The sequence below is a fragment of the Anabas testudineus genome, chromosome 19 (genome assembly GCF_900324465.2).
Source record: "Anabas testudineus chromosome 19, fAnaTes1.2, whole genome shotgun sequence".
In the NCBI taxonomy this organism is placed as follows: Eukaryota; Metazoa; Chordata; class Actinopteri; order Anabantiformes; family Anabantidae; genus Anabas; species Anabas testudineus.
The window spans coordinates 15003852-15019333 of record NC_046628.1 but is presented as its reverse complement, the minus strand read 5'-3'; the positions used below and the strand labels follow the sequence as shown (position 1 = coordinate 15019333).

Sequence of the window (15482 nt, the reverse complement as noted above, 5' to 3'; positions counted from 1 at the left end):
TCATCAGCTTCTCTGTTCCCTCCTCAGTTATAGGACTCAACCAGTTGGGGTTTGAGTTGCATAGTAAAAATGCAAAATGCATACCAGACGTGTGCTTGTGGGTGTATACTGGACACACACACACACACACACACACACAGTGCTTAAGACTTGAGTTCATCCATGAACATGCACTGCAGTACTCCAGTCAGCGCTTCCATTGATATTTAATGGGAGGATCTGTGCAGTTTCTCTACCTGATGACTAACTTCCACAGCTCCAAACTGGTCCTCTCACTTCCTCCCGCTCTCAGCGGGTCTTTGGTTGTCATAGTAACATCCATTAACACACCTGCTAAGCTCTTGGGTCCCACATGTCTCTATTTCTCTCTTCTTTCCCGCCTCCCATTTCTGTCACCGACTTTGACCTGAAAACAAGACCGATGCTATGTGATGACAGATGACAGAGGCTGTAGGAGGGAATTTAACCTCCTGTTTTTGTTCCCATTTTCAATTTGTGAAGTGGAAATGTGAAGAAAGGTAAAACAAATAATGTCTTTTACATGCTTGGCTGATGTTGTAAACTTGATATGGAAACAGACTTAGTGAAGTCAAGATGTGCACAAAGCGTAGGACTGAAACCTCCACTGAAGAGATGGAAAATAGCAGCAGATCAATGACAGATTTTCATTTTGACAAACCAACTCCTAACTCACATTAGAGGTGGAAGTTTCGTGTGTAGCTGATGAAAACAGACATTCTGTACTGTTTCAGTACTAGCAATATGTATTTATTCATATTATGTCATAGACTTACTTGACTAAAAGCAATGAATAGTCGCAGCTATAAAGCACCACTGAAAATGGCGATGAATTAAATAGCTCGCCTAATAACGACTCCACTGACACATCCGAATGTTTACTGACATGTGGGCTAACCTCTGCGGTCCTCCACGTTAAGTATAACACCATCTCTCTCACCAAGTATCGTCACTCGTCGCATTATTCTCACCTTAAATTGCACCCACATCCAAGCCCTCAATTGTTCCTTTTTATTATTATGTGATAGTTCCTGGTTACTCATGCTGCATGTTGTCATCCACATCAGTGCTACTGTTACCAAGTGGAGAGTGAAGGCAACACTTATATCATCAAAGCAAAACATGTTGCACTGCCTTTTTTCAGATGACTTTCTTTCTGTTCTCCTGATCTCTCCACTTATCTTGTCGGCTCATTCCTTTAATAGCCTTGCTTCTTCTTTCTTTCCCTCCTCTTCACTTGCAGCCTACCCGTCTCTTCATCTGTCTTCCCTCCTTTTCTCCTAGCTCCCTTCCTTCACGCTACACTCTTGGCTTCTCTTCATCTGCTTTTGCTGCCGTCTTTTCTCCTGTCCTTTCCTGTTCTCTCCCCTTTTCCTTCCTTGACTCCTCGACTGTCTCTTCTGCACTGTATCAGAGACATAACAGTCATTTCTCATCAGCTGAGACGCTGTCTCCCAACACAGTCGTGAGGTTATCATGCCGGCTCCTGTCCCTCTCCATCTTTAAATTATCATTACATTCCCTCTCTTTCTTTGCTCCTCAACTCTCCTCTTTGGCATCCTCCTCTTTCCCCCCCCCTTTCTCGTACTTGAAATACAAAAAGAATCATGGGGCACTTTGCAAAGGACATAGCATCACTACTAAAAGATGTGCTAAGTCATATACTACACAGTACGCCACCTTCTTTGTTTGCTGGGAGAGCTGGAGGCACCTGTTACACAAAATAAATAGACAAGACCGTCGTTTGTATGTGTGTGCACAGGGAGACAATTAAGAACAGCTGACTACACATAAGGTTGAATCCTATAGAATAAAGGTGCTTAGCCAGCAGCCTTTTCACGGCAATGGACTGCAGAGAAACGCACCTACTGTATACACAAGCACATGAATGCACAGGAACACACAACCACAGTTTCATGTTCTTGGACATTTTACTTTAAAAAACTTTTTCAGTCCAAACATTACTGAAATTTAACCAGCGAATTCACACCTTTTACAACCTTTATCGGAACATAAAGAAACTAGAGCTCCTGAAGTAGAAAGAAACTAAGTTTCAGTGTCTGGTTCTCTCTGTCCTGTTTTTATTACAGCTGTTTAATATACAGGCTCATAGGAAATTATGTTTCTCATTTAAAAATCTATATATATATTAAAATCTAAACACACAAAATGAGCCACAAATCTGCTCCAGGGCTGGATTTTTATCCGTTAGCTGTGTTACAAATATGTCAGTGATTTTCTGAATGAGGAACACAAACCAGTTTTACTTTGACTATCTATAGCGAGCTTGTCAGTCCTGACCTTTGAGGAGGCAGAGAACTGCACAGTCCAAAATGGAGCAGGATATCGACGCTCGTTAGCTGTTGCAACATCAACTCTTATTTCCTGTAACAGTTACTATGTTGGCATCACTGGTTCCCTCGATAAAAAGCCAACGGGATTTTAACATTGGGTTTGAAATAGTTTGGTTTAGTGTTTAGCTCTTCTACAAAAGCCTTTCATGGTTGTGTCAGTTAGTCTCACATTGAACATAATTGGCTTTTACTGTTCTTGTCAATCTATGTAGTCTAATTCTTCTGCTTTTATTTACTGATTAATTTTATGTTGTAGAATAAAATAAGTAAAAAAAAAACAGAATAAGACGTCTGGACAAGCGAACCAGCATTCATCTGTTATAACATTAGTATCATAAAAAGCCATTAAACACTCAACCCTTCTATACACTGATCTCATTCTTTCACAACCAACATCTTAATTAGCCTACAAAAAAAAAAAAAAACAGGAACTGTTCCTTCTATAAAGTCCCACAAATATCCAAATATACAGTGACAGTGATATATCTCCTGGTTCGCTTTTTTCTGTTGAGATCTGTGTTTTGGTGGCACAAACAAACGCTACACACACACACACACACACACACACACACACACACAGACAGAAACACAACTCCACCCACTCATCCAGACAGCCAGCTAATGTAGAACTGTAAATCCTAATGTCTGTGCTAAACCCATTTTAATCATTGAACAGGCTTTTTCTGCATTACGGCCACAACACAGTTTTGCCATTTTGCTACATTTGTCTTGAAATGATATCACCCTGGAACCAAGGCAGCCGTTACCTGAGGGAAGAACTAAATAATTACTCCATAACAGAAACCTGTAGGATAATACAGTGTTTTTTTACAACAGCACCCCTTTCACAACATCTCCTGTGCAGCTCTTTGTTCCTCTTGACTTCCATCCCACCCTTTCGCCCACTTTCCACTTTCACCTCCTGTCCTACTTTTCTTCTTCTCCATCATCATATCTTCCCATTTCTCCATCTTAGACCTGTCTTGCTTTGTCATCTCTCCTGAGTACCCCCACCCCCTTTTTTTTATCCCTCTCTCGTCCTTTCATTTTTGGACTAATCCTCTGTTTGCACTGAGCATATTAACAGGTACTTATTGTCTGGTCACAATACAGGAAATAAAATAAGTAAATATCAGGCACAAAGACATGATTGCTACATAACATAGGTGAATATAAAAGAATCCAATAAATCCCTACAAGTGGAAGTATCCCAGCATCATGACATCACAATGTTAACAACATAAAACATATAAACAATGAATATTACTGTATTAAGAACAAGAACAACATTAAAGCTGTGCCATGATGGTGCTCAGTCATCAAATCACCAGCTAACAAAGGCTGACAGCGTCCACAACAGCTCTACATCAACAAAATCCACTATTACACAACTTCCAAAGGGGAAAATGTAAAAAAAGAACCCATCCTCTAAAAAAATATAATAACCTGTAATTTGGAAAGTGTTCTATGACGTTTGTGTAATAATGAAGCGAGTAAAACCACAGCCCTTGTTTCCCTGTCTGAATTACTAATGCATTTTAATCTTTGGAAGCAGACACACCATGTTGTTTACAGAGCCAAGTCAATGTTTCTTTTACCTTCTTTCCCTTCTTCTTGCGATGAGCCGACTTCCCCACAGCCTTGTCTTTAACCTCCTCGCTCATGGCAGCAGCTGTGTGAATGTGTGTGTCCCCAACAGCTGTGTGCATGAGTCCAAAAAGGCTTCTTTTTGTTTTTTAATCCAGCATGGATGAGCAGAGAAGAGTGGAGTGGCAGCCACTCTCAACATGCACAGCGACCAACTCGCTCACTCGCTCACACCCACTTTCACACACAAACACACACACACACACACAGAGTCCGCGAGGAGAGGAGCCAATAAGCCCGCCTGGCTGGAGCGATGGAGAGACACACATCCTCGTCCTTTTGTCTATGTGTTTCAGTCTGTTCTTCTCTTTCACACACACTTTACTTCTACCTGTCCGTGGCTGTAGTCGCCTCCCACACACTCCACAAGTGAGCGCAGAGCAGCAACAAGCTAAGGATGCTTGATTATTAAAAGCAGTCAATACCAGCTCATCGGTATCTGTGTCTTCAGTGAAACACAACAGATGGGACCTGTTATTTAAAAGTTATACTCTACATGTGTATGTTTTTGTTTGACTTTGACCTGAAAACAAGATCTGGAAATATTATACTAAAAGTAAGAAGATCCATTCTTTAATGGGGTTTGTTGTGTTTTGTCCAACTTTACCTTTGGATGAACGAAGTGTGAATGTCAACAACTATTTGGATACACAACTGACAATTGTGCTGCTCTGCAATCATGTTGTTGTTGCAAACTACAAACAGAGTGATATTTTAATGCATTTACCCGTTTATTAGACAGGAGCAGACAAAACGTGCTAACAGCTTCTCATTTACCGGCGGTGACCACGACTTTCACCTGTCAGTACTTTCTCAAGGACAAACTAATGACTACACTGTTGTTTTCTCAGTGTTGATTGGTTTGAAATGTGAATATCTACAACCAGCAAATAGTAAATACTGAATCCTACTGAACATACAGTCTGGAGAAGGCACCCTTCAAACTCACTGAGAGCTCACTGTGATTAACTCTGGCTAAAATATTAGGTTAAGGGTTTATAAGTTTTCCTCTACTATCCATGTCCGATCCCAACACTGGTTTCAAATCCTACTGTATATGATATCTTTTCACCCATTCTGCCTCTAATCTGATCACAGAGAGACATCGAGTTCACTGACACGGACTTAAACGATCCTGATGAATCACTGGATTCCCCCTCAGTCAGTGTGAAGAACGCTGTCTGACACCAAGCTGCCTCTTCTCTGAGCGCCGTCAGTCACACAGAGGGAAACAGAGACTGACTGCAACACACGAGTCTTTGTGTTCTTTAAAAGTAACAGAGGGAGACAAAGGTGAAGGAGTGATTGCTTCCATAGCTCCCCGGTCACACCTCCCTCTGCCTCTTCCTTATCAATAATGAACAAAGGGAGGAAAACCCCTGGTGGCAGATCACTGAGGATTATGGCTCTGTGTGTGTGTGTGTGTGTGTGTGTGTGTGTGTGTGTGTGTGTGTGTGTGTGTGTGTGTGTGTGTGTGTGTTGAGTTTGGATTATGCCAATGTGAGCAAGTTTGCACAGCACAATTATAAATGTATTGTTGTTGGGAAGCATAGGGATTCAAGGCTATTCATCATAGTTATGCTTTATGACAAAGGGCGCACACACACACACACACACACACACACACACACACACACACACACACACACACACACACACACACACACACACTGCACAATAATATACACTCGTTCTGTTTTGGTTTTGCTCTCTTCCACACCGAAGAGGAATAAACCAGAGTATCACATCAGTGTCTACATAAAGCAAAATGCAGAATAAGCCACTCTGCTGTAACTGGGGCTCATAGAGTCGAGTTTTACTGCATGAACTGAAGAATCTACTCTGACACCTTGTGGCCACAGCTTGGTATGAACAACTGTACATTAGTGCTGTTACAGTGAATGCAGAATACATGCTAACTGTCATAGTATATTGTTTTACAGCTACAATAATAATAATTTTTATTGCAGCAGATTACACACACTAAGACAAGCAGACACTAGTTGTACATACTTTAGTAGTTTATTTGGTTTAAATAAGTCATAGACCACAACTTGTTTTAGTTTCCCTCCATGTGTAACTTTGGAATTTTAGTTATTTTATTCAGTTATTTTTGGATGCATGACTAAGCTCTGAGACTCAAGTGTTAAAAAAAGAGATAAAATCCCAGTGATGCCTTCCTTAAGTCTGACCTCATGTTTCTCCTGCATTTATGACCTAAGAATAATTGGAAATAAAAAAGCTTGAGCCTTTCTCACATGTCTAAGTTCTTTCATTGACACATAGGAAGTGAATATACCAAATATAACATACACAGCAATAATGACATACACATGTAAGCTAATATCGAACAATAGATCTGCCTGATTAATTAATCAACCTGATGCATGCTAATGTGATTCAGGGCATTTAAAACAGTAATCCACTAACTGAGCATTGCATTTCTATCACCCTGCAAATATTTATGTGAGAATGAAACACAACGGATCATTTTCTGGAAATTGATCTCTTACAATGACCTCATCCTGTTTTGGTAGGTATGAGCAAGACATCAAACCAATAAAGCCGCCACGATTGTTTAAGTAATCCTGTCCTGTCTTATCTAATCAAACATCTTTCCTCTGCTTTTAAAAAGCCATAAAGAGACAATTTATTTCATGGCGATTTTCAAATAGCAGTGCCTTTTGTGTACTGTAGCGTCTTCTGCTTCTGCATCCACCTCTCCACTCTTATTCTAGCTCTGTCTCTCTGATTCGACTTCTCATCTCTCAGCCTTCAATTCAATACGACAGCCCTAAACACACACACTCTCTCACACACACACACACACACTCTCTCACACACACACTCTAGCCTCTGAACTGTAGAAGCACCCGGAGGTAACACAACACTTTTATAGCTAATATTGTCTTTCAGTCAGCCATTAAAGGTCTACTGGAAAGGGGAGCGGCTTTATAACTGTACTCTAAGTGCTTGATAACTGTGAATTATAATAGGCAAGGAGAACTGGTGGAACTGGTAGACACCAGTGGGATGCTAATTCTACCAAAACATCAGTAACGAGACATACTGTACAGTAGGTGGAGGTACAGCAAGTATTCAAATGATTATGGAAATTTAGAGGTAACTGTTAGATATTCTAATTACACTACTGCTTTAGCTCCATCACTGTCTTTGGATGTCTCATGTGTGTCTCTCTCTTCAAATTGTTCCATAGCATCTCTATTGGGTTAAGGTCTGGGCTCTTGACACTTGGGAATTCATCTTCCCCTCAATCACTGCAAGCTGGCCAGGCCCTGATGCAGCACAGCAGGCTCACATCATGATGATTCCTCCACTATAATTCACTGTTTGGATGATGTTTTCATTATCATATGCAGTGACCTTTTTAAACCAGATGTCAAACATCAGTCCACAAAACATTTCCCTAATTCTGCTTTGCAGTATCAACATGCTGTTTTGCAAACCTCAGACATGCAGCAGTGTTCTTTTTAATAAGCAGCGTCTTCCTTCGTGGTGTCCTGCTTGTTCAATGTTTTACCTACTGTAGACTCTGAACCCATGTGTTAAAGAAAACCTAAAAAAAAAAAAAAGCTATGAATTTAGCAAAGGTAGAAAATGTTGCACCTGCCTTTAATTCATTTCCCTTTTATTTTTAGTTTTGTAGATTCAGAACTGATTTTACAACACTGACACTACACAACTCCGCTCCAAAACACTCGTGAATGTCATTAAATGTGATCTTAGGTTTGTACGTGTTAAACTTCAGATTAGAAATGGGACTTTGGGTCGTGTTTGTCATGATAAACATACCTAATCATTTGTGACCAATAAGAATACAGTTACTGTATCATATACACAAATGTGAGTTGATCATGTTTGAACACAGTCTTTGTATTATATGCTCAATAAATCAATAGGTTTCTTTGCCATAGGGCATTTTATGATGACTCCAAAATAACTGACAGCACCAAAATGACTCCAAAGTATGTGCAACTAATGGACTTGTGTGTGCTTGTCTGAGTGGGTGTTATCAACACTGAGTACTACATCATCACTTCTAGTAAACACTAGGCGCACTCTGATAAACGATAAAGGGCCTCTAAACTGGTGTACACTGTGCAAGAGGCACTGGCAGGTTTTATTCTTGCTAAAGTTTAAGTCTAAAACTGACACCTCCCCTTCTCTGTATTCGAATCTCTCTTGGATACCCTACAACATCACACGCTACTGTTCCAACATCCAACAAACTAGCTGGGAGCAGCCTAAAGCCACTTTTCAATTCAATTCAAGTCTACTAGAAAATTAGTTCACCACAACAGCTCATGGAAGTGATACCACAACAATAACTCTGATAGAAATGTGGGATTTTCCCACTGTGAGGCTGTCTATCTGTCTCCGGTGCAAAGAAGAAGAATTTGTTTCTATACTGTGTCAACAGAGATTCGTTTCATGTCTGCAAAACTTCACTTTCCGCTGACATGTACTCAGTGTTTTACTGAACACTAGGGATAGTATATGTGTGAGTGAGCCAGCAAACATGTCAGGCACTGTTCTGCATTGAAGCCTGTGATTTAGGGAACGTGTAGCTACCCATTGCTCTGCAGTGACATGGATGCTGATGTGAGGTAATGAGCTACGAGCTGCAGAATACAACAAGACTCGCACTGTTGTACTGTGATCTGGGATGTTCTTTGCATTCCTATAATTACTGCATGTTGTAAATGTTTTCAGGTCTACTACCTGCCTCCTTTCCACATTTACTTTTACTTCAGTCTTTGATGCTGCACCTCCTATTTCCCAATAATCCTTTTAACAATCCTCAGAGCACAGGTGTGAACATGTTGCATGCAGCTGTGGGTTATGCATGTAGACTTTGAAAGCCAAGTGCGATGGTAACAATAGGGGCCCTGACAATCACTTTTCAATGTCTTTTCCTCCTCAGAAAGAGCAGGTTATACTACTTTCTGAATACAAATACGCTCAGATGTCCTCCATGAAACGATAAGTTGGTTCTAAGATTCTAAGAGTGTTTACAGAACAAACAGAACGGTAGCTAAATATAAACACACACAATCTGCTTCTTCAAATAAATTGATTTGTTATTTGTCACGCAAAGAAACCTGCAGGTAAGACATTAGAGAAACCTGATTTCCCCTTCTGAAAATCTGGCAGGCGTACAATAAACCTGGTTTCTAATTGGCTTTTATAAATGTGCATGTGCAGGTCAAATGACAGCAGTCAGGGAAGGTACTGGAGTAGAGCGGCTGGACAAAGTGCGATCCCTCCCCACGTTTAAAACAGATCCTAACAAAAGGCGGCATCTTGAAGTCTCAATAAGTTGGTTTTATCATGCTGTGATAGTTATAGCTGCGTCCTGCTCTGAGACAAAATAAAACAGGAAGCAGCATCTTCTATTACCCTAAAGTTGAAATCAGTTAAACCTTCTTCTAATTCGCTGATTTTCTGCATGTATACAGGATTTACAGTAGTCAGGTTACTGAATTGCACACTTCTCTTGGCATCCTGCTTATTAAATTGGAATGTAAATACACTGAAACTGAACTCTACCTGCAGTATCTCTGATTACCTGACATGTAGGAATGTCAGTGTCAACCACCTTTACCTGATAAGATCAGTACTGCATGTGTAGTAAATGGAGCAAACAGAAATGTATATTTACTGTCTTGTCTTTTCTTGCATCCAGTATGTCTTCAGTTTGTCCATAATCTAATACTGTATATGTTTTTCTATTCTTTTATTATTATTACCTTTACCTCCACTCACTTTTGCTTAAACGGCATATTCACACTAAGATGAGACAGCACAGATTACATGTCCAAATATTTGAGCAAATAATCAAATGTACCAGTAAAACTCGGTGCATATTAATCATAGCTTTGGACAGAGTCTTGATAATAAGCAGCCAGGAGGAAATTAGCCTGAATTCATACTTGGTTGCCAAGGCAGTGTCATAGCAATAGATGAATCCCCATGGTAACAACCATAATGTGCCATGATTTCTCCATGGCAACCACATAAACTGTGAGAAATCTGCTGGGTGAACCAATCTTGGTTAGGGTTAGAGTCTCGTAACTTAATCAACCTCTTTGCCACTAAACAAGTAAATCTTACAGGTTTGACTGGGAACAAGCGTGTCAGGGGACGGAGCTGTGGGAGTGAAGTCAGACGTATGGTCAGTAAAGTCATTACCTAAAGTAGGAAGTCTGAACTGTTGGATCTGACGTTATAGGTCGATTTGCTGCTGGCCAGACATCATAGATCCTTGTTATAGTAAAGAAATAAGTTTTTCAGCTTTATTTTATCCATTATTGATTCTTAATTAAATTCTAAAATGCCTAGATTGGCTTAGGTACCTATACTTAGGATCTTGGCAACGAGACTTATATCCACACAACAGGAGGAATTTTACACACACACACACACACACACACACACACACACACACACACACACACACACACACACACACACACACACACACACACACACACACACACACGACTATTGAGAAAGAGCAGACACACAAACACCAGTCACAAAGAGACAGACTTTCCATCCTCCCTTGATTTACAATCCATCTTTGTCTCAGGCCCAGCGCACTCACACAATGCTAATTGGCCATAAAAAGGACACAGTTCCATGCCTAAAATGGTCTCATCGCCAACCCACGTGAGCTGCATGGTGACAGGAGCAGAGCTGGAAAGTTGGATTGTCCTGATACACTTTCTATCACCAAGCTGTTTCCCTGCACCTACTTTAATTTTTACAAACATCCCAACATGTTCATGATTTAACCACATAGTCACCTATCTTTAAAGTCTCATATTATCTTTTAATAAAATATACGATCCTTACACTTTGTGTCTTTGTGGCCTGGTACCATCCGTTTATTCAGCAGCTTTGGAAGCAACTGAAGATTTAACTGTTTGTAATTCTAGATAAAAAGCTGAAGCACTTAGCTGTGAAAACCTGAGTACCTGTGGTTAAAACAGGGCTAAAATGACAGTGTTGGCATCGCTTTATGTTGTGTCACATCTGACAACACAACAAAGGCTATAATCAGTGGTTTACCATTACAAATGTATTCAAAGACAAACATGAAAACTGGAACCACAACATGTCAGACGTGGACGACAGAGTAAGAATGAGGAACAGAAAGAAGATTGACAAGAGCAGGTCGACAGAAAATCCACCTCTGATACTTGTAAAGGAGGAGAATAAAATCTAAATTAATTCATTAATATAATAAAATCACTACAAATAAGAGGTTTCTAAACAGAATTACATAGAAAAATGACACATTTTAAGGGTACTACGTAACCAATACTTCATTTAGGTATCTGTACTTCAAGTATTTAATTCTATGTTACTTCTACTTCACTTCAGTTCATGGTTCAGTTCAGTTATTAAGATCCTACCTATATGTGACCTATAGTAATTTTAAGTTGCTTTGGATGGACACGTCATTAACATCAGTCCGTACTTGTAGTAATTCCAGCCCATTCATGTAAACACTGAACCACTCAGACCCACGTTCAGCCCAGTGACGAGGGTCGACTGTTGCACATTGACCCATTCACATACTGTATAGCACAAGCACAGAATACATCTGTCTATATAAGACTCTGGTGTCACCCAGTGCTACGAGCTTGCATAAAGTGAGCGTGTTTAAACTCAGTCATTACACACTGGTCCTCATTCATCCATTTGTGCATCCTTTCTTTCTTTCAATATGCAGATGTCCCTAAGGTGGACTGGATTTTGTCAGTCATGGTACTGATAACCTCCAAATGTTAGAGTCGTTTTGTAAACACAACACTTCTCACCATCCTGAGAATGCAGCTGTTTCCTTCCTTTGTATAACAGATCATAAATCTCACGACTGAGTCAAACTAGGCAACACGGTTACTGAGCATCCACTGGAGCTCTGGGAGTAAACAACACCTATTGAAACCTGTTCCTGTACCAAAACACACAGCAGCCTGTTAATGTGCAGTGACATTTACTCTGAAAAGGAGAAAGAGGTTTGTTAAAGTTAAGTCTTTATTTAAATGACAAAAAAGTCGGAAGTGACGTAAAACACAACACATTTATCTGTGAGCATAATTCTAAAGTTAAATACTTTTAGTGCCTAAAACTAAACACAGACAAGACTGTGTGGATGCATGATGTTTTTATTGTTATAATTATTTACATTTTACTGTCATAAACATTGTCTGTGCAGTCCTGACACAGTTTGACTTAAATAAAGCTGCAAATCCTCAGCAAATGTCAAATCCTGACATCTTTCCTTCTCTCTCTGCATGAGTCCTTGTCTATAGCTGCCATTCACAGGCTCTGGTCTGTTGCATGATGGGTTACTGTGTATCTGGCTCAGCTGGTCACTGATGTGTGAACACACACACACACACACACACACACACAGCATATACATTACAGTGTGTAATATAATTAAGACAACTGCACTGATCCCAACACCCGCTGTTGACCAAATACAAAGTCGTCCTGTCCACAAACACACAGTAAGTCAATGACTTGACGTTACCTCACAACACTACTGAAGTCATGTTTGCTCAGTTTATTATAATACCCTGCACTGAAAGGCGGAGGGAGTGAAACAGTAAACACGCTGCCCCCCCCCCCCCCTCTGTGCAGCACACTGAGTCAGCTGAACTAGACTTTTCTCATTACAATCACAGGAACAATGAAAAGGCTCATGTAATACACAGCTAATTAATTCCAACAGGATAACGATCAAGCTGACTGGTGTGACCTTCAGTGGTCTCGTGACCTTTCACACACTTAATAAGTGCATTAGAAAACCGAACGTGGCTGTAATGGATTCAGAAAACTGTGACAAGCACCCGTCAAACTCAAAGTGAGTGTTTGAGCCAGCAGGTGGTGTTTGATCACTCTGCTGTCCATTTACTTTTGACAACATAGGTGGAGTCTCACTGTGTTTGCCCTGCAACAATAAACCTCCTGCACCGTGTCCTGACAACTGCTAGTTATCACTACAACTACTGAGAAACTGCACCGCCGTCCACTTCCCTTCACAATCTGTGGTCAACCATTAATGGACGCATGGGAGTAACCTCAGACAGACAGGCGCACAAACATGCCCAGATAGCATGGAACGGGTCCTTTCAGGAATCCACAGGTTTTTATGAGTAATCAGAATAAAACCTGATAAAGGATTTCTGAATGAAGAAATACAGAACACAAAAAGAATGACAAGCAAAAAGCTGCAGGTTTAACTATGTTTTTAAGTTATTTCTATTTCCTACTTGCTCTCAGGAGGTAACTGCTTTTCCCGTTTTTAATTCATTACTTTCTCTTGACTCAAAGAGGTCATCTCAGTGTTCAGCATTCACGTCTGCGGCAGGACACCAAGATGGTTCAAGGTTCATTGGCTATTAACCCATAAAACTGTGGACATTACACTTTTCCACTGATGTGGGTTAGTTTTCTGTGGCTCCAGGTAGGTTTTTGTATCCATCAGTTCTGTGTATTAGGTTACAGACTGTTTCTTAAGCTGTGAAATCCATCACATTTAATTAAAACCAATTAAAGTTAGTGTTACATTATAGTTATGAGGTAATTCCTTCAATGAATATCTAAAAATAGTGGGAAATTCAAATCATTATTTCCCAGATTTCTCAAATTCAGCTTGGTTTAGTCATCTAAAAGCATTTAGCTTAAAGAAAAGATAACTTTGATTAGAATAAATAAATTATAATAATAGAGAAAAGAATTAAAGTAATAAATGGTCAGTAATAATCAGTTTGTAAACAGATTAAGTTAAATTAAACAACTATTATGTACAAATAATTGAAAGTTAAGTAGGCTGATGAGAGCAGACTGGTATCGTCAATATACAACTTTTAGCCTTTTAATAAATAAACATGTCCACGGTTGACTGGTATCAGCATTGATTGTGTCTGTCACAGTCATTCAGGTGAACACAGGTGTAGCCCAGTGTAGGTTCATGGTTTAATTTCAGCAACTTAGTAGAAAGTAGAAAGTGAAAGTTCCCACTGACTGGAATTTACGCACGAACCGTGAACTAACGGGGACATTTAAATATAAAATACAGCTGGTTTTCAGTAAGTCAACGATGAGGGCAGTGTTTTCCTGAGATATGAAGACATACAGGTAAACTTCACTAGAACATGTGGAGTATTTTTTATTCCAGCTGATGAAAATCCAACCTCAGCCTGACAGCAGGAACTCCGCGCTTCATGTGTTCACAAACATCCTCCGTTTGTATTTCACTGTCTCAGCAAACTACCACAAACTACAAGCAGGCAAACCTGCAGACAAACGCTGACATCCAGATATTAAACAGCAGGAAAAGCAAAAGCCCGCTTACCTGCTCGTCGTGGTCACCTGTGGCGGAAGAAGCCATGTTGAACAAGTTGGTGTGACGCGCAGCTGCTCCGGTTCACAGGTGAGTTCGGAGCCGAGGACCAGAAATGAGCCAAATGTTTCCTCCCACTGTGAAATAGTCGCTGTTAAAACGCACAAGAAGGCCCGACATTTGCTTTCAGCTTCACTCTCCGTCCAACCGAAGGACTTGAAGAAGGCGGCACAACGCGGGGAGCGCGTCGGTTTGTCCCGGTGGAAACGCCAGGTGGAGCGGAGGAGTCGAGTAGAGGAGAGGAGGAGAGGAGAGGAGAGGAGAGGAGAGGAGAGGAGAGGAGTCTCCAGCTGCAGCCCCGGAGGAAAAGCACCACAGGGTGTCAGCATTACCCGCTTCATTAGTGGAAAACACACAGGTCACACTTAAAGTCAAGTCCACCACATGTTTGTTTAGTAAAGTCCTGAGTGTCTGCACCAAGACCAGGATTCAATTATTTCAACACACACTAACCGAGAATATGAGGAAGACAGCTAATATCCTACAATCTGATCTGTTTGTGTGCAAAGCTTTACTTTCTTATTTTATTATAATAAGTGAACTGTGCAGATTTAGTTTATTAAGTGGAGAATGCACCTGAAGTGAATGTTTATGTATTACACTTTAATTTAATTATAAAAGCCTAATTCTTCATGTAGGATTCATTGTAGACAAATGTCACATTTTATATGTTGAACTGACACAAATCTAAAAATATATAGTTTAATATTGGCCTACATGTCTGACATATCAGATGTCATATTTGTTTGTGGCATAACTGTTAACACAAGATACATAGATGAGATATTACAAGATAAACCTGAAATAAAAAGATCTTTGGAGACTAAACCTGAAATCCAAATTCTTTTATTTTCATATATTAACCTGATTTTATTCTCTTGTGCTCACGTTGCAACCACTATATTAGCGACTGGACCAGGTCCAGATCTGGACTTTGTGTCTTAGTTTACATCCTGACACAGTGTGAATTGTGAACAGGACACTCACCCAGTCAATTCAGGTTGTCACAGGTAATCCAG

The 15482-nt window shown here is 40.2% G+C and overlaps 1 protein-coding gene across 11 annotated transcripts in view; it reads right to left on the bottom strand.

The window, feature by feature from the left end:
- LOC113156217 (ankyrin-3-like) overlaps positions 1-14726 on the bottom strand; it is a 104217-nt gene extending 89491 nt beyond the window's left edge. For 5 of the 11 annotated variants that reach the window (XM_026351188.1, XM_026351184.1, XM_026351185.1 and 2 more), the window contains exon 1: positions 14416-14724. In XM_026351188.1, coding sequence (XP_026206973.1) covers positions 14416-14451 — 36 coding nt within the window. In that variant the 5' untranslated portion in view covers positions 14452-14724. Of the gene's footprint in view, positions 1-14415 lie in introns of all 11 variants that reach the window. The other 6 variants (XM_026351180.1, XM_026351186.1, XM_026351183.1 and 3 more) reach the window with 3 other exon arrangements.
- Between the last annotated feature and the right edge of the window lie 756 nt (positions 14727-15482).